Below are 27,405 nucleotides of genomic sequence, written 5' to 3' on the forward strand. Positions count from 1 at the left end.
TTTAAAATCTGGGTTAATTACTTTTCCAAAGGACAGAGAGAATCTGTGTCAAAGCCAGGATTAAAATTCAAATTCTTGCTTCCCTGTCCTACACTAAGCTGACTAAAACCACCTCTCTTTCTATGGCATTCAGTGGGTGCTTATTTTTAGTCTTTTTCGTGGAGCGAGACCAGCAAAGGAGTTTGGCTAGAACATCCAGGTAAGTCTCTGCCAAAGACTGCCACAGCAAATTACAAAATTTAAAAAAAAAAAAAAAAAAAAGTAAAGGAAAAAAACCCCAACCAAATAAAAACAACCCTCAATCTGGTATTTTAAAATAGAAAGAATATTTTTACTCTTTCGTTTTCTGACAGATTTAACAATAAGGCTGAAAGTCAAACAAGGTGTTTTTTAATCTTTTATTGTCAGAAAGCCAGCGTATTGCTAAATATGAAGAAATCAGATCTCCAGATTACACTTTCTTGGCTTTGTTCACTTTGGTTAAGTACAAAAAAGTACAACTGTAATTAGTTTTTCCATCAACATCTTGTTATCAAGTTAGGACCTTTTCACCTTTTTCCACTGAGGATTTCCTCACTTAAAATCTAAATCTCTGGCTCCTCATACTTTCCTAGTACTATAATTCAGTTTGGTTACCGTGACTACATAAATGTCAATCTTCAATAAATGCAAAATTCTGCTGATTTAGGGGTTTTAAGAATCTGTTTCTTTTGTCTTTTATTCTGCCTTTTTCCAGGTTCAGTAGAAACAAAAAGATAGGTTTCTTCTCATTTTTCTGGATGACAGGAAGAGGACAGAAAAATAATTGCCTTTTATGGATTAGAATCCCCATTAATTAGGCTTCGGAGGGGTGTTTATCTCCATTGCACTGGACAGAATTCAATTAAGATAATTATATTCTGCCCTCCTAAAACTCCCTGTAGTTTCGATTGGCTTTACTATATTCTTCTGCACTCACTGTCCTAAAAAAGCTATGTAGTGGCCATGTGCTCTATAAAAACAGATTCTGATTATCTGTGGTTGATCATTCTCACCCATCTAGCAATCCAATCCAGCTAGGTGTAAGGTCCACACACAGGGATCACATTGTAGTATTAGTTTGTTGTTTAAAAATATGCTTTTTAAATGTAAGAAATATCTATTATAATATGCCCTGAATAGCAATAGCTTTACTGGGATATCTTTTTTCTAATTGTTTAGAATTAGAAATAATTAAAACAATTATAAACAATTAGAAATTCTAAAGTGTCCTTATTTCTGTTTCATAATTGTTTACAATTTTGTGCTACTGTTTTGAGCTATCAGCAGGCCTGGCTAGACACTGCAGGTCAAACACATGACCTGCTGGGCTGTTGAATGAACCATGTTTACCGTAACATGGACTCTGATAGAATGTCTGACAGACAACAGCAGCTGGGTGTCGGACCAACAATGAAAAGGTAAAACTAGATCTCTGACCGTAGGTTGCTGAAGATGAAACAAAAAATACTGAATAAACCTGAATGACCACACTCATATTGCTGACAGTGTTAGTGCTCAATATGACCAGCACGCTTCTGGGGATGCAGACAAAAGCCATCAACCAGATGGTTGTTGTGGTATACTCTAAATACTGCAGCAGTGCGCTAGTGCATGAAAACTAGAAATCAAAGTTAAGCAGTCTGTTATCGTAGTCTTTGACTGAGCAAGTGCAAAAAGCAAACCTAAAATGCAGAAATTTTGAAGAAAATTTGATATTAAACATGATATAGCTTTAATAATCAGAAGTGTTGTTAGTAAGCCTGGTAAGGAAAGATGGGTTTTGGTTTTTTTACAATGTCCCATTAAGGGAAGATAACCACCAGGGGCAACAAGCAGATACCCCGTGAGCAGCAACACGGCCAGTTGCAGTTCCTTGTCAGAGGGAAGAAAGGCATTTTGTGGCAGAGCTCCCTAATCAAAATGCAAACCAGGGTATAGCTACAGAGACACATTTATCAGAGCCACTATTCATCATTGCAAATATCACTGAACATAAGAGCTTGACTCATGTTCAGCTTTTTCTTGAAACGTAATTCTAATGCCAGAGTTATCCATCATTAACATTTTCAACCTAATCAGGATTATCTCCTCTTGCTCTTTCAACTGTTGTGGTGGACAATACAATATGAAAGCATTACATATAATATGTCCTACTCTTCTTTGAAGACTTGTTTCTGCCCACAAATTAGCATCACTAAAGTGCCTGGCAGTCAGAAACCTGACAAAAACTTCCTCCTTCTACCCAGCGCCATCTGAAATAGCGGCAGCCTCTAAGAGAGCATAGTATATCAGATATCACGTCTAAAAAAATAGGAAAATATAAACATGTACCTTCATGCACAGAACAGAAGCTGTTCCTTCTGATCTTTTCCTGTGCTGTAGTGATATGGATTTTACAGGATACGAGTCCAAGAGCCTGCAGTAGTCTGTCTCCTTTGATCATATCACCGGCACAGCTTACATGTTCTGGTATACAGAGATTCTAAAAGGAGACGTGTCCTTTTCCCCCATTCTTCCTTGCACAATGTTGGCTCTACCTTCTAATGACACTGTTCTTGTTACTTAGTTACTGCACAGTGAATGCTGGTAGTCAGGCATGAGCCAAATTCATCCACAGTGTAGGTTAGTCCACTGTGCTCAGTGGAGTTACACCAGGGATGAATATGGCCCATATTTTTTTCCAATTAAGACTTATCACATTATAACCAATGTATAAATGGGAGATACAAGCCCCAGGCACATCCATATACTGCAGTGCTGCTGGGGACTTTCATATAATAAATTGCGTTAACACCCTGAGGAAAATGAGGGTGAAGTGATCAGTGCATTACAGAAAATCAAATATGACAACATTCAAAGCTTACGTTTAGAAAGAATTCTGCAAGACATAGATCAGAAGAGCCACATTCTAACAAACTTCTTCTTTCGGGCTGAATAGGAGACTGAGGTCATGCTCTAAAATAAAATCCAAAGCATGTCTGTCCCTTTCACAGCAGGGATACTGAAGATAGTTGAACTGCAACTCACTCAGATAGCAGAAGAAAAGAAACAAAAGCCATTTCAGCATATAGCTATAAATAGACTTCACTGTGGATCTTTTCTTCCCCTTTATCCTCTCTGGGAAGCTTAGCAAAAGTAGGAGTGAGCAAATTTCTATAATGCTATCATGGAAACTGCTCTAAAAGGGCTGCAGAGAAGAACGCTCTCACCCCAACAGTGGCCAAATGGTGTGGAGGGACAAAGAAAGGGTTTATGGTAGAGGACAACGCAGCAAATGAAGGTCTATGAACTAGACTGGGGCTAATTCACAGAGCTTAAGGAGAAGAAAAAAAAAGATAAGAGCAAGTGGATGAAATGAATAAGGAACGGTGGGAGGTCAGGGGTGGTTTTGTACCTCTTTAAGCAAAAAGTAAATGAATACTTTGGCACATAGCACAACAAACAACAATACGTTATTTTGATACAGAATAACTTTAAAAGCCTCACTCCATGTGTTAGAGCTTCAGCTTAATAAATCTTTTCCTATATTCCAGATGCCAAAGAGAACCAGTAAAAAGCAATGATGAACTCATTTCACCTGCAATAATTCTCTATTTGCATCTGAAAAAATTACAAAATTAAACGTGATTCTACTATTAAAGATTTCTTAACATTGACACCAGCACTAAATCTGGTTTACAGTCTCTTCTAAAGGCAAGATGGTCCATGCCTGCAGGAATAACTACAGTTGGCACTGTTGATTATCTTAAAGGGGAATATATTTCCCCTTATTTATGGTGAGAAGAGTTTCTAACTGTTCAGGCTTTCAGACTGCACAGCTCAGTCAAACAAGAACTGATGCCACACATTGATCTTACTGATCATCCCCTACTGTAAGCATCAAGATAATCTGTGATGTCGTATGAGGCAAGACAACTTGTAACCCCTTCTGTTCTTGACGTGTTCCATTGCATATGTAAAAGCATAGAATCTGCAACGCTGAATCAGAGCAGAGGTTCAATTAGTTTAGCCCCCTATCTTTGACAGTGATCAATACCATCTGCTTCAGAGGAAGGTGCAAGAAACACTGAGCTATTATGGAATAACTTGCCCATAAGAGAAGTCTTCTGCCTGACCCCAAACTGTGAGGTATTGGCTTATGCCCTGAGGGTTTACATTTATTATAAATTGTTTAATCAGTATAATGTCATATGGGATGTTCTTATTGTCCATATACATATCTAATTCTTATATTAGTAAAACATCCTAATAAGCTCTAAAATATTTCTTTAGCTTTGGGAAAATTTTACATTGCCTTTTGTTGAGATTCCACTCTGAGACCTGTTCTATCCACACTTTGTGCCATTATAACTGTCACTTGGGATTGTACCAGTACAAATATACTGGTAAAAATTATACCCTTAAATATGGACGCACTTATACCAGTAAAAAGATGATTTATTACAGAAAAGGGGACTAAGCTATATCAATATCAGATATGACAATATAAACACATTTATACCACTTCTACTGTGGCCAACCTAGGGGTTGCATATAGCTTTAAATACACCAGTTTAGTTGGATGTACAACTTCGCTGTGTAGACAAGGCACTAGAACAGTGGTTCTCAACTCACGGCCTGCGGGCTGCTTGTGGCTTAGTCAGCACACAGCTATGACCCATATGACATCCTCAGGGCCATAGGGTGGGTGGGTGTGGGTGTGTGTGTCACAACACACAGAGAGCTGCATACCACAATGGTAAATATCTTGAGAATCACGGCACTAGAAGATGAGTTAGTAAATGGATGGCACATACGCAGATTACAGCAGTACACATTCTCTTTTCCTAATAAGCCTGGCCAAAACCTGATTTTTAAAGCCTAAACAAAGAGAGATGGAGGAAAGAGCTGGAACATTACTACAGACACCTACATATCAAATGAAATGTTTTTCCTCCAGTCAATTCTTTCAAGCCTTCTACTTCTGTAGTAGTACAAGGGGATTTTTATTTATTTATTTTATATGTCTATTTTCTATTAATTTCCTTTGCTGAGAAACATGATACAAGTTCTTCGAGAAAGTAAGAATGGGCCACATTTGTACCAGAAAAGTGCCTGGAAGATGTCTTAATGCATAAAATAGTTAACAAACAAGCAAAGTGGCCGGCAAAATCAAACTCTAAAGTTTAGTAGAGAAATAGAGGCGGAGTACAGTAGTTAGTGAGAGTAAAAAAACATTCAGTGTTTGCTTTACAAACCAATTGACTCCATTTTAAAAGATTATTTAGAGTGGTTTCAACACGTGCGTTCAAACATACTGACTTGTCATAGAAAGTAAACATTCAGAGGCAGTTAAGTTCCTAGGCTTCTATATATTTCTCTCCCCCTCCCTTTTTTAATATAACTTGACTTATTTGCATAAAATTAAGAACTTTGCTGCTTACAACTCCACTTGCTCCTGCTTCCTCACCTGAAATCAATTAGCTGTTGAGGAGATGCCACAAACATAAAATGACAAATAAGGAAGGAATAAAGAGAAAAAAAATGAACTTCTGAGCAACAAAAAAGACCCTGCTAACATGCCAAAAGGAAAAAGTTCAAAAAAAAAAAAAAAAAAAAAAACTTTGCTGGAAGGTTTCTAAATAAAACAATTATTTTTCCACAAGCTGTAAGCAGCTATTTCAAAACAGTAGAAAACATCTTTAGCCAAAGAAAGTGTCCCAGGTTACAAAAGTATCCCTTGTTGAGGTTCTTAAACACATTAGAGTGGCTGACTTTCTTTTAAACCTAAAAAAAACCAGGTGAAATTAAATTATGACCCAGTTTAGAATAGAGAGTAATTGTGTGAGTCTCCCACCCTCCTCTGGAAATTTTTCTGGAGTGAAATTCCATTCCTTTAGATGCATCTTCAGATCTTACATATTAAATCCTAAAATTTCAATACAGGAAAGTTCCCAGATTTTAACAATGTCCTGGGATCTACGGAAGCTTTATGGTGAAATCTGATTACTATACCACTCTCTGAAACCCAGATTAAGAATTTGAATTCATTTTCATTTAGATTTAGACATCTTTCAGAGATATTCTGCTTTTAAAAACCTACGCAAGCCATTTTTTTTTTTTGCAAGAGTTCTATTATCCAGGCCATTTTTTTTATTTTAAGATACTGTACAGTTTTCAGTTGCAAAATAACAAGTTCTGTTTCTCCCAACGCAAAGCAAAACAACTATAAATAGTATAATTTTCTATTTATACAACCCCCAAAGCAAAGAATTGGAGTTTGAAAATTATTGCCACCTGACTTTCCACTGAAATGTCTCATGCAAAAGTGATACAAACCATTTTGACTGGTTTTCCATAGCTTTTGTCTATGTTAGGTGAGTAGATGTCCCTGTTTGCCAGGCTAGCCCCCACACTGAGGTATTTCCCACACACTTAGCTGGTTTAACTATTCCAAGCTTTCTGATTTCAAAAGAACCAGCCAGGAGGACCACCAGTCACCTCAGTCCTGATGTCACTAGTTCTTCCTGTCCCACTGCAGCTCTGGTTTTCTTCTCCTGCCTTACTGTTCAAGTCACTTCCACAGACAATCCCATTCATTTCACTTATATCACATGTCCTACCTTGGTCTCTTTCTCAAGGTCACCAGCAGATTCTAGTTCTCCCTCACCCCCCTCCTTTATGCCAAGATCAGGCCACAAACTGGCAACTGACCACAGAAAGCAATGTATGTGGAAAGCAACTGTAAGTCATTTATAGAAGGCTGTTTAATTCAACCAATTAACCCAGTTCTAGCCACACACTCATAGGACATTCAATATGACAGCAGTAAGATACAATTGCTTTAATTCACCACCACCACCACCCTTGCAAAACAGAATAATAGCATAGTCCCTTTAAAAAAACAGTAGCTACCCACTACAACTGTTCTCTTCCTCTTCTCTTTCTACCCAGTACAGTTGGAAAGCACTAGTTATGTAATAAGGAGAATAAAGCCAAAACAAACAGGAAAGTCAAGATAATGTGTTGTACCAATCAGAGACACAACATGGGCATGGTGATATCTTTAACTGGATTATCTTCAGTGGGTGAGAGAGAGAAGCTTACATAGAGCTCAAAAGACTGTGTGTCAGAAGTTGGTCCAATAAAAGATAACTACTTCACCCACCACCTCTCCCTAATATCCTGGAACCAACACCACTACAACAACACAACATCGTACCAATCAGAAAGTTACAAAACCATTTTTCACAGTGTGCATCTCAAACTGGTTCTCTCCATGAAGGAGACGTTAAAAGTTTCATTGAAAAACATAGACATACAATCCGTCATGACAAAGAGGCACAGACTTTTAAAATTGTCCTGAAAATTAATCTCCAAATGAAAGTCTCCTTCTTGGCAGGTCTATTATTGTCTTACAAATATGGAGGTTACATATCTGGGTTGGTTTCTTTATGAATTTGTTTTAAAGTATTTGTGAAACATCATACATTATCATTCCTTGGGTGTGTATTCATCTATCAGCACAAAAGACATTTCTGAATGTGATTTCAGGTTTGCTTTTCTAATACCTGTTCAGCAGCCATAACTATCCTACTAGGAGCAGTGGGACAACTTCTTCAATCACATCATGACCCATCTCTGCAGTTGATACGGAAAGAAATTCTATTGATGGTCCTAAGAGCACATTTCTCCAGGGCTGAGGATCAGAGCATTTTTTACTAAGGATTCCTAGCTCTGGGACATGCTATCAGCAGTGTCTTGCTACAGTACTTAAAAGTATTTTCCTAGTAGTGAAATAATGTAATGGTCTAGCAACATTTTCCCATGGAAAACAACCAATAAGATAAATCCACAGCAAGGAGAACTTGCTCCACCTTTTGGACATATTGAACTCTTATCTTTAGTTTTGTGCACATCACCTATCCAGCATTCAACAAGCAATATACCAAGGAAATGTTTATCATGATATCAGACAGCTTTTCAATCCTTTTATCAAAGTGTTGTAGTTTTCATTTCATGGTGTGTGAAACAACAATTAACAACGAGCAAAGAAAGGTACTGTGTACGCAGAGCATTTCTATCCATTCTAGGTGGTGTTTTTAGTCCCTCAAATCTTTCTTTTTCCCATTTTAATTCCCCTCCATCCTGCCTCTCCCCACACCCAGTGACCCCTCAGCCTTATATGGGGCTGATCACATTTGAAGCACAAGATGGCTGGATGCAATTTTCTCATGAGCCAATCAGTGCTGTTCCTGAGCTAATTTAAGGAGGCACTAGAGAATGACTAAAGATAGTCCCTTTTAAGGGCTGCTTCACCACAGGGCCAAGGACTTAAATTCCCAAGAATAGATCCATCTACCTTGGTATTTGTAACAAATGAATCACCAAAGTATCTAGATTCCCATGTTGTAACATGTTAGTCTACAGTTATGCCACAGAACTGGACAATAGCGAGAACTTTTGAATGAATAAAAGTTTGCTGGTCCCTCTGGCCTAATCTTGATTAATGTCTGGTTTGTATTTCTATAGCACCTTTTATCAGAGGATCACAGAACACTTTACAAACAATAATTAAATCACGTAATCCCCCTGTGAAAAGGTCAATATAATTATTGTTAATTTACAGTTGGGTAACAGCAGGCACATAGGTGAAGTGCTACCCAAGGCTGTATAGTCAGTCAGTGGTAGGATCAGGATTAGCTCTTACACCAACCACTAAATTGGTTCCTTAGAGGCTCTCCAGCCTTCACTTATGTGACTGTGGAGGGCCCCCTGGTAACACTGGTGTAGCTGCTGTGCCAAGGGGCATGATATGGGAGGAAAGGTGGGGTGCACATGTTGCATAGATCCTCCTCATCTTGAAGAGGTGGTGTGCTAATGCTACAGTAAATATTCCAGTCATTCATCTGCAGTAGTGTCAATACGCTAGTTCTACCACCTCTGGAAAGAGGAAGGAAATCTTCACACCGCCAGTCACCCCCGGAATATCAAATGTCAACTTTTGGACAAAACGAGTTTTGCTCTTATTTAAGACTATTTCTTTGCTCAAACTGAGTACCGAGCTCTTATTTTTTTTAACCTGACCCTCTTTTGCAGAGACCTTCCCTCCATTTCTTTTTCAGAGGGTTGCTGAGGCAGATGTGCCAATTCCAAAAAACTTGCTACTTGAAACAAAGTAAATTCCTATGTCGCCAGAGGCCTGTTTAAACCCCACCCACCCCCAACAACCATGTCTTAAAACTAAGTTAGCATGAGACTGGAAAGATGTGAGCACAACACGGGGGAGGAGCTCAGCACCGCAATGCTCTGGTTCATGGGAAAGGTAGGGTAGATGGAGTTTGTGGGGTGACGGCTCATGCAGGATCTGAGCCCCACCCACAGGCTTTAGGGCACTGATGCCCAGGGCACAGAGAGGCTAAATGACTTGACCAAGGGCACTGCGCCTCAGACGGAACCGGGACTCGAACCCCAGTCCCTCCCCTGACCTAGGGTCACGGCGAGGCCGCCTAACAGTCACCTACCCTCTTGCTCAGCCCGCCCCCAAAGCTGTACTTCCCCACCGGGCGCTGCCCTCCGCCTGACTCACTCAGCCCGCCAACTAACCTAGTGCAGCCTCCCTGCAGAGCCGCCGCCTCCGGGAAGTGGCAGAGCCCCGGGCCGACCCTCTCCGCCCCAGGCTGTCCCTGAGGAACGTACGAGAGTAGCGGTTTCTCTGTGCCTTTCAGTCAGGCGCTGAGCCGGACAGGCCGAGCATCTGGGGTCCTGCCTGGACGGGGGGCGTAGCAGTAACTTTTGCCGTACAACATGGCGGCGCTGTGTCGGGGGCGGAAGCGCTTCCAATGGGAGCCTGTGCTTTGCCGTACGGCTCGGGTCCTGTCAGGTACGGCGGCCCCCATCCCCTTGCCGGTTACCCTCTGCCGGAGCGGCGGCAAGGGATGGCTTCCCCCTTCTGTCTCCTGGCGAGCTGCTGCAGGGGGGACGGGAGGGGGTCTCCCTGTCGGGGGAGCTGCTGCGGGGACGAGGGGTGGTCTCCCCACCCGGCCTCAGACAGGGGGGCAGCAGCAGTGGCCGCTGGGGGAGGTGATTGAGACCCTCCTGGGGGAGGGGGAGTGAGCTCCTGGTTCTTGGTGGGGCTCCCTTACCTAGGAAGCTTCTGGGGGCGGGGGAGGGGCAGGTAGGTGGCCATCTCCCCCTGCCCTGGAAATGTTGGGTTCGGGGGTGGGGAGGACTCTGCCCCCCACCTCCAGCTCTGAGACACCCCGACCTGCAGTGACACCTTATCTGAAGGCACCTAACAACTTTTTAAGCACAACCATTATATTATAGGTTTCAGAGTAGCAGCCGTGTTAGTCTGTATCCGCAGAAAGAACAGGAGTACTTGTGGTACCTTAGAGACTAACACTTTTATTTGAGCATAAGCTTTCGTGGGCTACACGAAAGCTTATGTTCAAATAAATGTGTTAGTCTCTAAGGTGCCATTATATTATAGAGGGAGATCAGTGGTTCTGGGCTCAACCTCTCTCTATTCTGAAATGTACACATCTACCAAGAAAACTCCCTAAGTTGAAACTGGTGATACAGCTTGGGAATGTGGTTTTCTCATATCCTGCAAGTTGTTGAGTACTATCGCTTCTTATTTATTTAACTACAAATTGATGGCCCTCGGTAGCTTGAAAAATCAGGCTGTTAGCAAACCAAGTGGTCTGACTGTTTTTGATAGAAATCACTTGGTTTTTACCTTTGTATAAAAGTGAGTTTGTTAAAATACTCTTGGTCGTTGCAGCCCACTAGTTTGTAATTTAGATTGCCGCTTCTGCTTGCTTGAGAACAAAAATTAAATAGTTGGGGTAGAAAAATGTCTACTTCTGCAACAACTTTTTTTCAACCAAAGTTTCATTAGACTCTTTAATATGTTGCTTTGGAGATTGCATGCATGGAAACTTCAGCCATAGGATCTGTTATACTTGTCAATAAAATATGCATTAGAGTTCCAATTATAATGATCTAGTAAGTAGAGGCATTATGACTTATTGTGTCAACCCACTTTTTGGTGGACATTGTCAGTACAGTATCTAATTTACTTTTCCCTCTTTTGCTGTTTGTTTACTTTTTGTTTTTTATTTAATTTCTGAAAACAAACTGGTTAATTTTATCTGCTGGTTTTCATGCACTAGCACATTGTTGTTTTGGAGGGTAGAATGTTTTAGTGGGTACAATAGAGTGTTATGGGACACTGATAGGACAATATTTTAATAAAAAAAACCCAAACCTGACACCTCGTAATGTACCTCTGCCATCTTTCTAATTTCTTCTTCTGTTTTTTATATGGTCTTTTCATAGGGAAAAATGAGTATGATCTTCTGGTGATTGGTGGAGGTTCTGGAGGCCTTGCTTGTGCAAAAGAAGGTTTGGAGCTGTAAAGAAATAATAATAAAAAGTGCAATTTTTTGTTTAAATAATGACTATATTAGTTATCTCATTGCTGTCTCTACTAGTCTCCTTAAAGCATTCAGTCCCTACAAAGAATGTTTTTTTAAATCATTAATTCACTTATATTTAAGGAGTCATTCATAGACAGGAACAGGACAGTCTTGTATGTTTTTTTCCCCCCTTATCTTTTAAACTCTGGCTTCATTGCCATCTGGATTTTTAACACACTACAGCAGTGAAATAAGGGCTTCAGTTACACTGAATGCTTCAGTAGATGGTATCCTTTTTTCCTTTACTCTTTATTATACCTTCTGCATGTTTACACACCGTAAGAACAGTTGCTGAAATTAGAAACACAAAACAGCTGTTGGAATTGTCAGGGAAATTGCTCTCTTTACTAACTGTATTTAACATGTTTAATAACCTTATTTTTTTCTCCAAAACTGCAGCACTATAATGAGGTTTTTCCTTCATGTGTTTTCCCCTTTGCTAAATATACTTGCTCTCCTTGTTTTTGTTTTGAAGCTGCTCAGTTTGGAAAGAAGGTGGCTGTTCTTGATTATGTGGAGCCTTCACATAAAGGTATGAAAGTAAGCCATGATCACTTTTTATATCAAAGAAGTTTTAAATAGGTCTGTTTCTAAACACATTAGTGCCAGTGTGGTGTCGCTGGTTGGCATTGTAGAAGTACACTGTGAGTCAATCGTTGCCCTCAAGAAGTCAATAGCATAACTCCCCTTGACTTCAGTGGGAGCAGAATTTGCATAAAGTTTAAAATCATTGTCTCGGTTAAAAGATGACTGTTAGCAAATGTAACTTACAATTCAGCTTGTGTTCATTATCTTATCTATAAATCAAGTGGCTCTTGAATTTTTTTCTATGGTTTATTATGTAAATTAGGAGGTAGGAATGCAGACTCATAGACTTTAAGGTCAGAAGGGACCATTATGATCATCTAGTCTGACCTCCCGCATGATGCAGGCCACAAAAGCTGACCCAACCCCTTTCCTTTGACTCTGCTGTTGAAGTCCCCAAATCCTGTGGTTTAAAGAATTCAAGTAGCAGAGAATCCTCCAGCTAGCGACCCCTGCCCCATGCTGCGGAGGAAGGCGAAAAACCTCCAGGGCCTCTGCCAATCTACCCCGGAGGAAAATTCCTTCCCGACCCCCAAATATGGTGATCAGTAGAACCCCGAGCATGTAGGCAAGATTCTCCAGCCAGACCCTCGTTGGCCATTGATATTATTTACCAGCGATGGCACGCTGTTGATTTGACTAGAATCACGTTGTCCCATTAAACCATTCCCTCCATAAACTTATCTAGCTTAATCTTAAAACCAGACAGGTCCTTTGCCCCCACCGTTTCCCTCTGAAGGCTGTTCCAATATTTCACTCCTCTGATGGTTAGAAACCTTTGTCTAATTTCAAGCCTAAACTTCCCCACGGCCAGTTTATATCCATTCGTTCTGTATATAGTTGGTGTTGCTGTACTTTGTCTTACACTGTTCAATGCACAAAAGATCTAAGGTATTTTCAGTACTAATTTTAAACTTAAAAATAAAAAGTTACTTCCATAAATACTGTAAGCAGAGTGAGAAATTCATCTGCAGCAGATTGTGTAAGTGGCATCTGTGATTTCCGAACTAACTGCATTAGTTTAAAATTATCTGTTTGGATTTTTTGTACATTCTCTTTAGGAACCAAATGGGGACTTGGTGGCACTTGTGTGAACGTTGGCTGCATTCCTAAAAAGCTTATGCATCAAGCAGCTCTTTTAGGGAGTGCTCTTAAAGATGCCCAACATTATGGCTGGAATATATCCCACCCTATTCACCATGACTGGTAAAGAATATTGTACCTATGCATTTTGTGTTTCCTGTAGATGTGTAATAAAAGTACCAAAATTTTCCCCACTGCTCTTCACTCTGAGACAGCAACAGAATTGAATTTCACTTGGACTATTCTTTGGCCACTCTTTTGAAAAAAAATCAGGCTTGCTAGTTTTACAAGGAAGATATTGTGTGTGCGTTTTGATTTAGCACTTTGTTCTAATGTCATTTATATTACAAAAATATTCTTAACTTCCATCAATTACCTGTGCATCAGTCTTTGAGTTGCATTTTCACAATCTGTAATATGATGATTTAACACTTCGTGTCCTGTTTCTTGATAGGTCTGTGATGGCTGAAGCCGTTCAAAATTATGTCAAATCCTTGAACTGGGGACACAGAGTGCAGCTACAGGACAAGTAAATGAAACTCTACATTTTATCTTCCCTCATATAATCAAGCAGCTTTTCTCCTCTTTGTAGAACTGCTGTTTAAGCTTTGGCATTTCCTGCATTTTTGCAAGTGCTGAAACTCTCCAGCAAAGACTATTGATCTGTTTGTTAATGTCAGCTAAATGAGTGAAAAATTTTGTCACTTTTTCCTTCTTACGTGTGGGGCATTACCAAATTCACGGTCCATTTTGGTCAATTTCACAGTCATAGGATTTTTAAAATTGTAAATTTCATTATTTCAGCTATTTCAATCTTAAATTTCATGTAATTATAGGGGTCCTGACCCAAAAAGGAGTTGTAGAGGGGTAGGGGGTGTCACAAGGTTATTGCAGAGGGTTGCGGTACTACTCCCCTTACTTCTGCACTGCTGCTGGTGGTGGCGCTGTCTTCAGAGCTGGGCAGCTGGAGAGCGGCGGCTGCTGGCTGGGAGCCCAGCTCTGAAGGCAGAGCCACCACCAACAGCAACGCAGAAGTAAGGATGGCATGGTATGGTACTGCTACCCTTACTTCTGCGCTTCGGCTTGGAAGGTGCCGCCTTCAGACCTGGGTGCCTGGCCATCAGCCGCTGCTTTCCGGCCACCCAGCTCTGAAGGCAGCGCAGAAGTAAGGGTGGCAATACTGCTGCCCCCCTAAAATAACCTTGCAACCCCCCTGCGACTCCCTTTTGTGTCAGGACCCCCAATTTGAGAAATGCTGGTCTCCCCCCATGAAATCTGTATAGTATAGGGTTAAAGCACACAAAAGACCAGATTTCACGGTTGGAGACCAGATTTCATGGTCCGTGATGGGTTTTTCATGGCCATGAATTTGGTAGGGCCCTACTTATGTGCAAAGTGATTAGGAGTGACTGTTAGACAAAAGCTGTCCTGTGAAGTTTTGTCATCCCAGAGATTTAGTTTTGGAGTGCCCCAGAGCTTAAGTTAGGGATGCGAATAGAAATCTTTCTGCTGGGATGACTCAAAGTAATATTGATAAGCTTTGGAAGGAACTGTGCCCAGCCTCTTTTGGAAGGGGCATTGCAGTAACTTTAAGGATGAGTGTGGGTGAATGGGATGGTTCTTCAGGACCAGAAAAACTTCTCTCTGGTGTGCAGGAGGATTTACATTAATATAACATAGACTAGATCTGAGGTTCCTGTGAGAGAATTTTCACACAACACCAGTGAGCCTGTAAATAACATTGCTGAACTAGAGAAATGAATGCATAGTTACCATCATTTAATGAACAGACAAAAACAGTATCCCCAACTTTTCAGCCTTCAGGCCTTCTCAAGGTTGTCTAGATCATTTGGCAATGTTTCCTTTGTGGTGAAGATGAAGTTAATGGGTAACTTAGGAGGTGCATAGCTAACTTCAGAGGGAGTCACAAAGCTAATGTTCCTAAGTATGCACTATAGAGAAATAGTAATACTGTGCCCTTATTTGGTAACTGTTATCTAGGAGGTCAGTGGCTTTTTTTTTTTTGAGCATTGAATCTTGCAGCATCTTTTACAATAGGTGTTATTCCCGTCGTATAGATAACTTTTGTGCCATAGTTTACTTAAGTGACCTGCCTAAGGTCACATGATAAGTCAGTGGTGAAGCCACAAATAGATCTATGAAATGCTGATGCTCCCCTTGCATTTACCTTCCTGTTTTGCTGCTGTTTACTGCCTCTTTGTCACTTTAGGTCTGATGCTCTTGAAAGAGTGGGCTAGCTGATTGTTTGGATTTTTGTTCACTAAGTAGGTGTAATTTTTTTAAACAGAAAAGTGAAGTATTTCAACCTCACAGGCAGTTTGATGGATGCACACACAGTCCGTGGTTTGACAAATGCAGGTAAAGAGGTGAGCTACATGGCTGGTTGTTATAGCATCATCTGGTTGAACTTCAGAAACTCTAGCCCCAAGTCTGTTGTTAGCTGTCAAATATACTGGGATCTAGGTTTTATTTTGCAAATTTAGTTTTCAATTATCAAACCAGAACCTCCTGCACATGGAAATTAATAGGGCTTTGCAATTGTAAAGTACTCTCCATCCAAGGATCTCAAAGTGCTTAAATAAACATTAATACATTGATAATTGAACATAATAAACCCCACTCCCAACATTGAGTTAGTTTGTATTATTATTTCCACTTTACAGATGAGAAAACTGAGGCACAAGAAGGTTAATTGTCTTGGCCAAAGTCCCATAGTATTGGCAGAGCCAAGATCAATGGCAGAGGTTTAAATAGAACCCAGATCTCCTCACTCTGTCATGCTGTAACTACTAGACAAAACTTTCTCCTTATGTTGTCTCCTGGGTCATCTAAGAGATGCTTTTCCTCCATTTGCAAAATTGGGAAAACATTGCATTCATTTTTTTTTAATGCAAATATATTGCAATTTAACTTCAAGCACCTGAGTGGAGTCATGGTTGGTAATCACTTCTGCCCTGTTAGCAAAAGATCTTGAATAAAATTATGTAAATGTGCCAACATTTTCAGAAGTACTACTTGAGGTACTTTAAAGAGGCCTGACTTTCAAATAGCAGATGCTCAGCGCTTTCTGAAAATCACTCATTATAAGGTGTCTTGATTTTAATACCCAAACTCATTTGTCACTTTTAGACAAATGCAACCTTTGTTAACATAGTGCTGGTTGGTGCACGAGTTTACACAAATAGCACGTGCTTAATACCAATTTTTCTCAGTTCTTATTACCCATATGTATGTAATTAAAAGCTAATGACAGACAATAAGGTTGTCTCAGAATAAAGCCGGCGATTCTTGCAGAGGTTGTTGATCATGATGATCCTAACTTTGTGTATTTATTTGCAGACTATCATTACTGCAGAAAACATCGTCATTGCCACTGGAGGGAGGCCAAAATATCCTGCACATGTAAGTCACATCTGCCATGTGACATCTCCAATAGCTTTACTTTTTCTGCTGTAGCTCACACTAAATGTTTGGAGGACTTACCAAAGGACATAAATGCTCAGATAAAGATACACATGATTAACTTCTGTGAGTGTGTGAGCTGGAACTGTTGCCTTTAACATAATACGTGAGCTTTCCAGCAAAAATTAAAATATGACCCCTTTTTTAATCAGGTCATAACCTGTTGCCCTATTTCACCATCCTGAATGTCCTTGAGCCTAAAAGCCTCCTGCTATGAGTATAGCTTTGCACAGTTTAAACCCTTAACCTTCTAAGACAGCAGAACAGGTAAAAGTACCATGTGGCTTGTGTGATCTTCCAAGGGGCTGCACAAGAGATTCCATGCCATGTAGTCCAGTTTTATGAGATGTCTCAGGGCCATGCATCTGAAGTCGGAGAGCAATAGGCAGGTCCAGCTTTCTTTTAAAAAGTGTTCTTAGTGCTGGTGAAAGGTGCCAGACTAACAGTTCTTAAAACTGAAGTTGTCATCTTGTACAACAGACAGTTAGGTATGGGCACTCGCCATGCATCCTTTCCCACACTGTCCTGACAGTGTATATTTACCTTGATTGGGAGGGACCACCTCTGGGGATCAGGGTGATTTACTTTCTTTGGACTCTCCTGAAAATGCCAATTAGTTTTAATTGTGATGGTGACTTTGAGAGGTAAATACCTGTCCGCTGGAAACTGAATTGAGATGTCTGAACTCATTTCAGATAAGCCATTGGTCTTTTCTCAAATTAAGTTGCTATCAACCAGGGACAGGTTCTAACCAATGACCTGGTGGTAAAGGGTCCATAGCATGTTAGTTATCTTGAGGCCCATCTGTGTTGTTTACCAAAGGCTGATCTCACTGAACCTTAAGCCTCTCAGAACTAGCTGGTAATACCTATATCACACATAATGTAAATTCCTTTGACACAGCATAAAAACCAAAAATAGGCTTTCTGCAAATTTTTCTGCAGGTGTAATTCTCTCATCCCTTATTGTGTAATGCCTATGTGAAATAAGGGTGAAAGCATAACATAGTCAAGTTTAAAAATGGTTATAGCTCTTGCAAGGAGAAATGAAAAATGAGTTTCTCCATAAGAGTTGTGGAGGTGGTATTGAACATCCTTTTGTGTAGACATTGCTGTTCTTATGATCTATGTTCGTTCAGTAAGCCATGTCAGAGGTGTCTGCCCATTTCCTTCTCTTGTCATGGATGGGTACTGGGACTTTGGTGCTCTGATATGATGAACATCATTGGCAAAGTTTTAGTGGCAGCTGCTTCAGTGGCACAGATGGATGATCTCCTCCTGTCAATGGATAGAGAACAGTCATCCATTTTCATCCTGGTATACCTCTGTCATGGTCAACAGTGTTGAATGCTGCAGAATCTGCTATCTTGTCTGAGAGAGGTGGCAGGCTCCTAGGATAATACGTGCTAAAATAGTTATTTCTGAAAGGATGCTCCCAATGAGTAGTGATGGGAAACTGCACCTCTACCACTAGAATCAATTCTCTGTCTGTTCCTTTTCAACACCTACTTATAACCTCTAGGTGAAGTGTTCAGGTGACATGGATTCAAGTTCCAGCAATATGCAGATAATCTACAGATCTATTTATCCATCACCACATACAAGCATATCACACGATGGCCCAGTGCTTGAATGAGCTCAGCTCTTGGATGAAGAACAGTTGGCTGAAACAAGACAGAGGTGATGCTTGTGGACAGAGAAAAGTATTTTGAAGAGCTTGCAGACCAGGTGCAGTCTCTGTTGGTTGAAGATGCACACCCCCTAATTGGGCAGTTCAGTTTGTAGTCTAGGAATACTCTTGGATTCCTTGCTGATGCTGAGCTATCACATAGCAGCATCTACAAGTAATGCTTTCTACCATTTCCACTTGGCTAGGAAACTCTCATCCCATCCTGGCAGACAAAGACCTGGCTTGAGTTATTCATGCCTTCTTCACCTCTCAGCTGGATAACCGCAAGGTGATATACCGGAGTATGAAAACCTTCAGCACTTCGGAAACTCCAACTAGTGCAGTACACTCCAGGGTGTGTCCTACCGTGAACACATCAGATCTGTCCTTCACTCTCTACGCTAGCCTTCCATAGAATTTTGAATTAAGTTCAAAGTCTCAGTCCTTATCTTCAAAGTACTCCATGGCTTGGGCCCAGGATATGTAAAAGATCATCTAAAACTTCAGGACGAAGACTGTGATCAGCAGCTATGCTCCTCTGGCACAATGGAACTCTCCACAAAAACAGTAAAGCTAGTCTGTGTGGGAGACAGAATCCTCTCCAGGGGTGGTCCAAGACTGTGATATGAACTCCCCCAGGAACTAGGACCATCACAGACCTCACCACCTTCTGCTCCAAGTGCAGGGCACATTTCTTCAACCTTGTCTTCTCTAACATAAACACAGAGCAATCGATATATTTATATTTAAAAACAAAAAAAGCACCACATTACCAGAACCATCAACTCCATTGCGCATGCTTCTTCCTCTGGGGAGAGGATGAGAGAACAAACAGGTGACAAGCGTATAGTCATGTGGCTTAATGCACTACAGGAAGGCACTCATACTGTGTTGTTGAGCATGGTATAAAAACCTACATAGTCTAGAATAGAAAAATTCAGAGTCCCAGCTTTACAGTCCTGATTTGGATAGAACTTCAGCTTCTGGATCACACCTAAAAACTTTCTAGTTGCCTTAAATAAATTATTCTTAATATTACTTGTTGAAGCATTCAGGGTTTTTCCCTGCATGTGTGTTAAAGTAAAGGGGGGGGAGAGGCACACCACAGCTTCCACTCCTTTGACAAAAGAAGAAAACTTCCCCTCTTGTGCTTGGTTTGGGTAAGCAGCACTCACTCGATTTCTTGGCTGCTGTGATGAGAGTTCCCCCTTCTGTTTCAATCTATGTTAACCACTGTTCCAATAGTAAATGTAGAAAAGTACAAGAGCCGACTGCAGCTTCCTTATCTATAGATAAACTTGGCACTTCTGTGGGTGACCAATACTATAGATCAGAGCCTAAACATTCTAAAAAGTCACCGCACGCAATGGAGAACATAGGGTTGATTCCACACAGAAGCAATGGGAATTTCAGGGGTGTTCAATATATGATGGGTCTCTTGGGTTCTTTTCAAACCACTGGGCATGTACAAATGCAGTAAAATTCTAAAATGTGTATTAGCACCTCTACGTAGTTCTTTAGCTTTGTGGTTTTTATTTTGCAGAAAATCAGAAATTGAGCTAATGGAAACAGTAGAGTGTCTTGTACTGCTCAAGTTCAATTTTTCATTTATTTCTTTGTGTTCTATCAGCTCCAAAATGATCTATACATTTTATTCATAGATTGCAGGTGCATTGGAATATGGAATTACAAGTGATGATATATTCTGGTTGAAAGAATCTCCTGGAAAAACGTAAGACTTTAATATACGCTGTTACTTGAATTCTTACCTTGCTACAGTAAGGCACAATAATGGTCTAAATTACTGCTTTTGCATTCTAGCTTTCACTCTCATTCTGTTTCACCTCTGATTTTTTTTTCCTGCATACTGCTATACCTAATTTTGTAAAGCTATTTTGTGGCTTTATTTCTGTGCCTACCACAGGAATGTTTTGCACAAGAAACACCTTTGAAAAGCAAATTGAATTTTCAGCATCCTAGATCAGGGATCGGCAACCTTTCAGAAGTGGTGTGCTGAGTCTTCATTTATTCACTCTAATTGAAGGTTTCGTGTGCCAGTCATACATTTTAACGTTTTTAGAAGGTCTCTTTCTATAAGTCTATAATATATAACTAAACTATTGTTGTATGTAAGGTAAATAGGGTTTTAAAATGTTTAAGAAGCTTCATTTAAAATTAAATTAAAATGCAGAGCCCCCGGACTTGTGGCCAGGGACCCGGGCAGTTTGAGTGCCACTGAAAATCAGCTCGCGTACCACCTTCGGCACCCGTGCCATAGGTTGCCTACCCCTGTCCTAGATGAAGATAGCTTTTTTTTTTTTTTTAATTATAGCAGTTACAAAGAGAAGCCACAAGAGGGCAGCAACTGCTTAGAATTTAATGCTGTATTGTTATTCTTTGCTGTGACTTTTGTGTATATTTGAAATAAGTTTGAGATTGGTAAAACACAGTCCAGCTTATTTTTGCTAGTGTTTACTCTTAACTGGTACTACTACTTTGACAGCAAATCAGAGAACATAGAACGTGATGTCGTTATGTTTATCATTCTATTAATCTACTCTTTTTGGCTCCTACAAACTAGAAATACTAGTTTGATGTATGTAACTTAATACAAAATTAAGTTAGACAAAACTCATCTATACACTGCAAACTAATTAGTGAAAATAGTAAAAATGTGCTTGTAAAGAAAACCCCAAAATTTCAGTGCACAACAATGTGGCAGTTACAGCAAACGCTTTATGGTGAAGTTCTGTGTGTAGGTGAAATAACTAGTAGCAAAAGTTTCTACTCTACTAAATTGTAAGCTCTTTTGGATAGGCACTGTCTTTTTATTCTCGGTTTGTATAGCATCTGGCACAGTGGGGTCTTGACTTGTGCCTGGGACTCCACAATACAAATAATGATGGGAAGTACGTGATTGCCAGTGCTGTAGCCAAATAAAGATGTTTATATTTCTAACTTTCTCTAGTGAGCTGATTTCAGGAACTAAATATATCTCTGTCACCTGAAGAAGCTGAAATTGCTATTTTGAAACAAAATGTAGGTGCCATTTACAGTTCTGGCTACTTTGAATACAGAAATGCAGTGTGTCTTCGGTTAAACATCAACAGATAAACAGAACCCTTCAGTACAGTTTAAAAGGAAATTAAATCTGCAGTTGTTTGCAGTATATCAGTCACCTCTTGAATTGGGAGAGCATGATTTATGTGAGGAAATTGTTTTTTTAAAAAAAACTAAACACAAGATTTATCCCTGTAAGATGTTTCTATGAAAATGTGGCTTTTGTCCAGTCGCTGTTAATGCAAGTTGTAACAGTGTAATGTGGGAGTCTAGTGTTTATATGTTGCATTCCTAAGCTTTAGTCAAAATAAGCCCTGAGGGGCTACAGTAGCATTTCTGTACTTTATCAGCCTGTGGTGAAACTGATGAAGGAGGGAGCTGTTCACATTCAGAAGGGTTTTTTCTGTCCAACTTATTTCCCTTATAAATATTCCCAAGGTTCAGTTTAACGCCTTTTGTTTGCATTCTGAACTGGGTTCTAATTATTCTGCTGTTTTTACATATCTCTTGTATTTAGCAACATATAAATTACAGGGCTGTCAATCTTCAATTATTTTTCTAAGGGAGACTTAAAAACGACCAGACCAGACCAAACCAAACCAAACCAAAAACCAACCAACCTAAGAGTCTTAAAAATCCCCTGATATATGCACACAATAAAATCCTTCACACCAATAGCGAGAACTGAAAGACTGCCATAAAATCAATCCAAACTGAAGGAGTCTTCCTCCAAATGAGAGAGACTTGGCAGGTGTGAAGGGGCTGTGTTCTGGCTTTTAATCCTGCCTTTTTGACACTGAAGATGTCAAGGAGCCTATTGGTTTGTAGGAGGGGCTGTAAATCAGATTAACTGCTGGTGTTATATATGGCCACTGACTTGCATCTACTTCTCATCTAATAAAAGAAGGAAACGTATGCCCAAGTCCTTGTTCTACTCCTTGTGAATATTTCCTTATAGAGACTGTGTTGTGTTTTTCAGCATTTGCAATTGCTGTAGGCGATGTTGGCCCATTGTGTGCTAGAGGAGGAAGGTGCACCTTCCATTCAGAGATAAATCCAGGTGCCCTAGTATTGGGCAAATTTATCTCCAAGAGTGATAAATTATTGACTGAACTTTGACATGTACCACTTTGAGTTTCCCTTTTAGCGCCACCTGTTCCCCCGACCTCTTACTGCTGTTTAAATTGTAGTGGGGATTGTGTAGATGTTCTTCAAGACCATTTCAGAGCTTCCATCTTTCTCACACACCTTGCGCTCTAGCTCCACTCGCCAGGTGATAGTGCCCTTTAATTAGCCTGAGATGTGGCTCCTGGGTGTCATCAGACGTACTTTCCCTTGCCAGTTCTGCATCACCCTTGCTCCTGCCATAATAAAAACCCTGAAGTGGAGGGAGTTGCACCTATCAAACCTGAGTTTCCCTCATGGCCTCAGAGAGTGGGGGTGTGACTTGCCCAGGGCCACATAGCAAGTCAGTGGCAGAGCCCCTGATTCCTTGACCCACACTTCGATGCCCTCTCCACTGGACCACACTGTTTCACTAAAGTTTAATTGGTTTTAATGGCAATGTGTATTCAATTTTTTAATTTTTTAAAGGCTTTCTTGTGTTAGTGTTTTGAAACGTTCAAACCAGTACGTTTTCATGAGGGCTAATGGCTCTGCCAGTTTTCAAAGTATTTCAAAACCAGTTGTACCTTTTTATGCAAAAACGTATATCTACATCCAGCATTTTATATTACACGTATTTTTAATATTAAGGCAAAATATGATAGCTTATTTCCATGTCAAATATGCTGTATCAAGCACCATCCTGGAAAATTCTGCTTAAACCAACAGTTACAAAACATAAAAGAAAAAAACAATACAGATGTTGATATTGCAGGTTTATCTTGGAAATGTATTGGCCCTCGTATGATCCCGTCTCTTTAAATGTTGCGTCTGTACAGTTTGCAGCAAGGGAGCATTCTGTTGGCACTGGAAGATTTAAGTTAGTTAATTGAGGAAAACCATTGGTGGAAGAAGACCTCTATTCAATGGATTATCTTCAGGTAGCCGTTGCCTCCTTCTGCCTTCTCTGTGGTGGCATTGCTCCTTATGTTCTAAAATCCTTCCCTTTCTAGAAACAGAAAGAAGAAAATGTGGGTGGGTGTTAAAAAAGCCAAACTAGATGTTAAAAATACCTCTGACCCCTGCTTCAGATACCATTAAAGTTCTTTTAAAAGCTTGGATGTACAGCTAAAGATCAATGTAAAAAATGGAGACTACCTTAATGCCTCCTTATTGAATCCCATAATACACCTCTACCTGGATATAACGCTGTCCTCGGGAACCAAAAAATCTTACCGTGTTATAGGTGAAACCGCATTTGTCTGTATTTTGAATGCAAATAGGTTCTTAGCATTCAAATTAAGGAAACCCCTCACCCCCAGTATGACTTCTGCTAGTCTACATTTTTTGTTTGTGTTAGAATAATGGCCTGAATTTTAAATTCCAGATTCTGTAACTAATGCAGGTTTTCAAGGGAGATTTAAGAGTGTCAGTCATTTTCTCATTGACAGTTTATTAAGCCTGTTGCTAGGATTCTTGATACAGGGGTGCAGAAGTGCTGGTTAATGTACTACATGGGAGACTGGCAGAGTATTGGCTTCTTTAAGTCTCCTGGACTGGATAGTCGATCCTTTTCAGATTTTTTTAGTTAACCAAAGCTTGGTCTGATCCCCTGAGCCCATCTATTGTAGAAGTTAAGTAATACTTTACATTAACTGGACAGTTGCAAGCTTCAACTGTCTTCACAAGATTTATCAGCATTGCTTCAGATGATAACTCCAGGCACATTCCTGTCACCCAGCTCTCATGATGCTGGTGAACATGAGTTGCTTCTGCAGGGCACCCAGAACGTTATTCTGAGAGAAGCCATTTTTAAAAAATGGAATTATGTTATTCGTACTTGTAGGGATTAGCTCTGTCATAGAATTATCCATTCTTCTTCCAAAAAACCAAAGAGCTAATTTCACTAGGCCAGCCACAACTAAATTTTCCCTGTCTAGGATTTGTCATTTACTGTACAGTATTTGACTGATGTTGAGCAAGGTTTTTTAAATTTTATTTGAGAGGATTTGTTACTTTATTTCTTAAATCCAAACACAGTTACACTATTGATCAGTTTTCTACTGTCAAGATGCTCTTATGGACCAAGATGTAGGCAGTCTCGCCTAGTACTCAGAGCAGGAGTCAGGTCTAGTGGGCGGAGCAGCAGTCCAGGTTGGGGAACGAAGGCAAAGGTCAGCATCGGAGTCAGCTGCCAGTTACTACAGCCAGCGGTTAAGCCAGAGTCAGAACCAGGAATTGAAGCTGAGGATCGGAGCTGAGGTCAGATGCCAAATGCCAGAGCTAAGGGTCAGGATCAGAAGGCAGAGGCTGGGGTCAGAGCCGGGACTGGTCACTGATGAGTGGAGCGGGGGAGTAGGCAAGGATCAAGAATGGAGCAGGAGCTAAGGTGCAGGTGAGGGAGGAGCCAGGAGCAGGAATGAGACTGGGTGCAAGCTCCAATGCAGCCATAACAGGAAACTACCTTATTGCTCCTCCTCCTGGCTGAGATAGTGTAGTTGGACCAATTGGTGGAGCTGGGCGATCCTCCAATCAGAGCTCCCGTGGATGGGGGCCCGGCTGGGGCGATAGTCCTAGTCCTAGCCCACCTAGTTTCAGTAGCCATTGGGTGGAGGCCAGGGACTCCCAGGCTAGGGTTCAAGACCAGGGACATCACAGGTAGCAGAGTGACTTCCTTCAGAAATATATGTGCTCTACAAACAATTCTTAAATAGCACCTTCATCATTAAAGGAGGATGAAATACTGTGTTCTAAGTAAAGGGTTTATTTAGCATGCTTGTCAAACAGACAAGATTTTTTTTTTTTTCCAGTCTGTGGTTGCTGTGAGGCATGAAATAGCTGTTGTAGGCTGGGGACTATTAATCTCTAAATTGGTGGTGGGAATCTTCCCTGAAGATGGAAAACCCTAATGCGCCTCCAGCCCCATTTGTGAATTCTGGGTTCGAAGTACAGTACCAAATGTTCCCCATTGAACATCGTCAATGGAGCAAGGAATCTGTGTCCTTGACACAGCAGCCCCTCCGTTGCTAGTATCTCTCTGTTAGGATTAGGGCTGCCCTGAATGAGGTGCTGTTACAGGCATTTGTAAAAACAGGGATACCTAGAGTCTGGATTTATCCCTGGCCATCTTGGCTAATAGCCTTTGCTGGATCTATCCTCCATGAACTTATCTAGTTCTTTTTTGAATCTGGTTATAATTTTGGCCTTCACAACATCCCCTGGCAACAAGTTCCAAAGGTTGACTGTGCATTATGTGAAGAAGTACTTCCTTATGTTTGTATTAAACCTGCTGCCTATTAATTTAATTGGGTGACCCTGGTTCTTGTGTTATGTGAAGGGGTAAACAATACTTCCTTATTCACGTTCTCCACACCATTCATGATTGTATAGACCTCTATGTGTTAGACCATCCTTGCAGGGGGGGAAATACCAGAGACACGCACCACAGTAGCATTTAACTTCAAAAAGGGGAACTACACAAAAATGAGAAGGCAAGTTAAACAGAAATTAAAAGGGATGGTCACAAGAGTGAAATGCCTGAAACTTCATGGAAACTTTTTAAAAACCACATAATAGAGGCCAGGACCGGCTCTGGCTTTTTTGCCGCCCCAGGCAAAAAAGCCTCCGGCCGCCCCCCAGTGGGGAGCGCGGCAGGGGAGGGCGTCGAGCCCGGCCGCAGCCCCGCTCTCCCCAGCCGGCCGGAACGCCGTGGGGAGGGCGGCGAGCTCAGCCGGGGCCCCACTCTCCCCGGCCGGCCGGAGCGCCGGGAGGAGGGCAGCGAGCCCGGCCGCGGCCCTGCTCTCCCCTGGTGAGCGCCGCCCCCCTCCAGGTGACGCCCCAAGCACATGCTTGGAGGGCTGGTGCCTGGAGCCGGCCCTGATAGAGGCTCAAACTATATGTATACTTTTTTTTTTTTTTTTTTTTAATTTTGGGTAAGAGGACCAAAAAATGCCACCATGACTAAACAACAGATTAAAAGAGGCAGTTAAAGGCAGACATTTTTTTAAAAATTGGAAGTCAAATCTTGCTGAGGGAGAAGAAAGGAATAAAAACTCTTTCAAGTCAAGTGTAAAAGTTTAGTAAGTCAGGCCAAGAAAGAAGTTGAAGAGCAACTAGCAAAAGACACACCAACTAACGGCAAAAAAAACTTTAAGTACATCAGAAGCAGGAAGCCTGCCAAACAATCAGCCGGGCCACTGGACGATCGAGGTGCTAATGGAGCACTCAAGTAAGACAAGGTCATTACGGAAGAGCTAAATGAATTCTTTACATACGTCTTTACTGTAGATGATGTGTGGGACAGTCCCACACCTGAGCCATTCTTTTAGGTGACAAATCTGAGAAACTGTCCTAGGCTACGGCTACACTGGTGCTTTACAGCGCTGCAACTTTCTCGCTCAGGGGTGTGAAAAAACACTCCCCTGAGTGCAGCAAGTTACAGCGCTGTAAGCTAATCCCCTCGTGGAGGTGGAGTACCTGCAGCGCTGGGAGAGCTCTCTCCCAGCGCTGGCGCACGACCGCACTCGCACTTCAAAGCGCTCCCACGGCAGCGCTTTGAAGTTTCAAGTGTAGCCACAGCCTTAGATTGAGGTGTCAATAGAGGAAATTTTGGAACAAATAGATAAATTGAACAGTAATAAGTCTCCAGGACCAGATAATATTCACCCAAGAATTCTGAAGGAACTCAAATATGAAATTGCAGAACATTAACTGTGGTATGTAACCACCTAAATTGACCTCTATACCAAATGACTGGAGGATGGCTAATGTAACATTGATTTTTATAAAAGACTTCAGAGGCAATCCTGGCAAACAGGCCAGTAAGCCTAACATCAGTATCAGGCAAATGGGTTGAAACTATAGTAAAGAACAGAATTATCTAACACATAGATGAACACGATTTGTTGGGGGAAAAGTCAACATGGATTTTGTGAAGGAA

The 27,405-nt window shown here is 41.0% G+C and overlaps 2 protein-coding genes across 8 annotated transcripts in view; one reads left to right on the top strand and one right to left on the bottom strand.

The window, feature by feature from the left end:
• COMT (catechol-O-methyltransferase) overlaps nucleotides 1–9,733 on the bottom strand; it is a 31,401-nt gene extending 21,668 nt beyond the window's left edge. The window contains exon 1 of one of the 6 annotated variants that reach the window (XM_034791678.1): nucleotides 9,607–9,733. Coding sequence is in view for 1 of the 6 variants with exons in the window: in XM_034791677.1 (XP_034647568.1) it covers nucleotides 2,353–2,358 (6 nt within the window). In the remaining 5 variants the exon portion in view is untranslated. Of the gene's footprint in view, nucleotides 1–2,352; nucleotides 2,662–2,885; nucleotides 3,080–6,501; nucleotides 6,587–6,915; nucleotides 6,946–9,606 lie in introns of those variants that run through there. The other 5 variants (XM_034791680.1, XM_034791681.1, XM_034791676.1 and 2 more) reach the window with 5 other exon arrangements.
• Nucleotide 9,734: 1 nt separating this feature from the next.
• TXNRD2 (thioredoxin reductase 2) overlaps nucleotides 9,735–27,405 on the top strand; it is a 56,886-nt gene continuing 39,215 nt past the window's right edge. For both annotated transcript variants that reach the window (XM_034791673.1, XM_034791674.1), the window contains exons 1-8: nucleotides 9,735–9,883; nucleotides 11,344–11,409; nucleotides 11,959–12,015; nucleotides 13,130–13,274; nucleotides 13,606–13,680; nucleotides 15,460–15,538; nucleotides 16,512–16,574; nucleotides 19,964–20,034. In XM_034791673.1, coding sequence (XP_034647564.1) covers nucleotides 9,808–9,883; nucleotides 11,344–11,409; nucleotides 11,959–12,015; nucleotides 13,130–13,274; nucleotides 13,606–13,680; nucleotides 15,460–15,538; nucleotides 16,512–16,574; nucleotides 19,964–20,034 — 632 coding nt within the window. In that variant the 5' untranslated portion in view covers nucleotides 9,735–9,807. The remainder of the gene's footprint in view (nucleotides 9,884–11,343; nucleotides 11,410–11,958; nucleotides 12,016–13,129; nucleotides 13,275–13,605; nucleotides 13,681–15,459; nucleotides 15,539–16,511; nucleotides 16,575–19,963; nucleotides 20,035–27,405) is intronic.

This window comes from Trachemys scripta, chromosome 15 (assembly GCF_013100865.1).
Source record: "Trachemys scripta elegans isolate TJP31775 chromosome 15, CAS_Tse_1.0, whole genome shotgun sequence".
In the NCBI taxonomy this organism is placed as follows: domain Eukaryota; kingdom Metazoa; phylum Chordata; order Testudines; family Emydidae; genus Trachemys; species Trachemys scripta.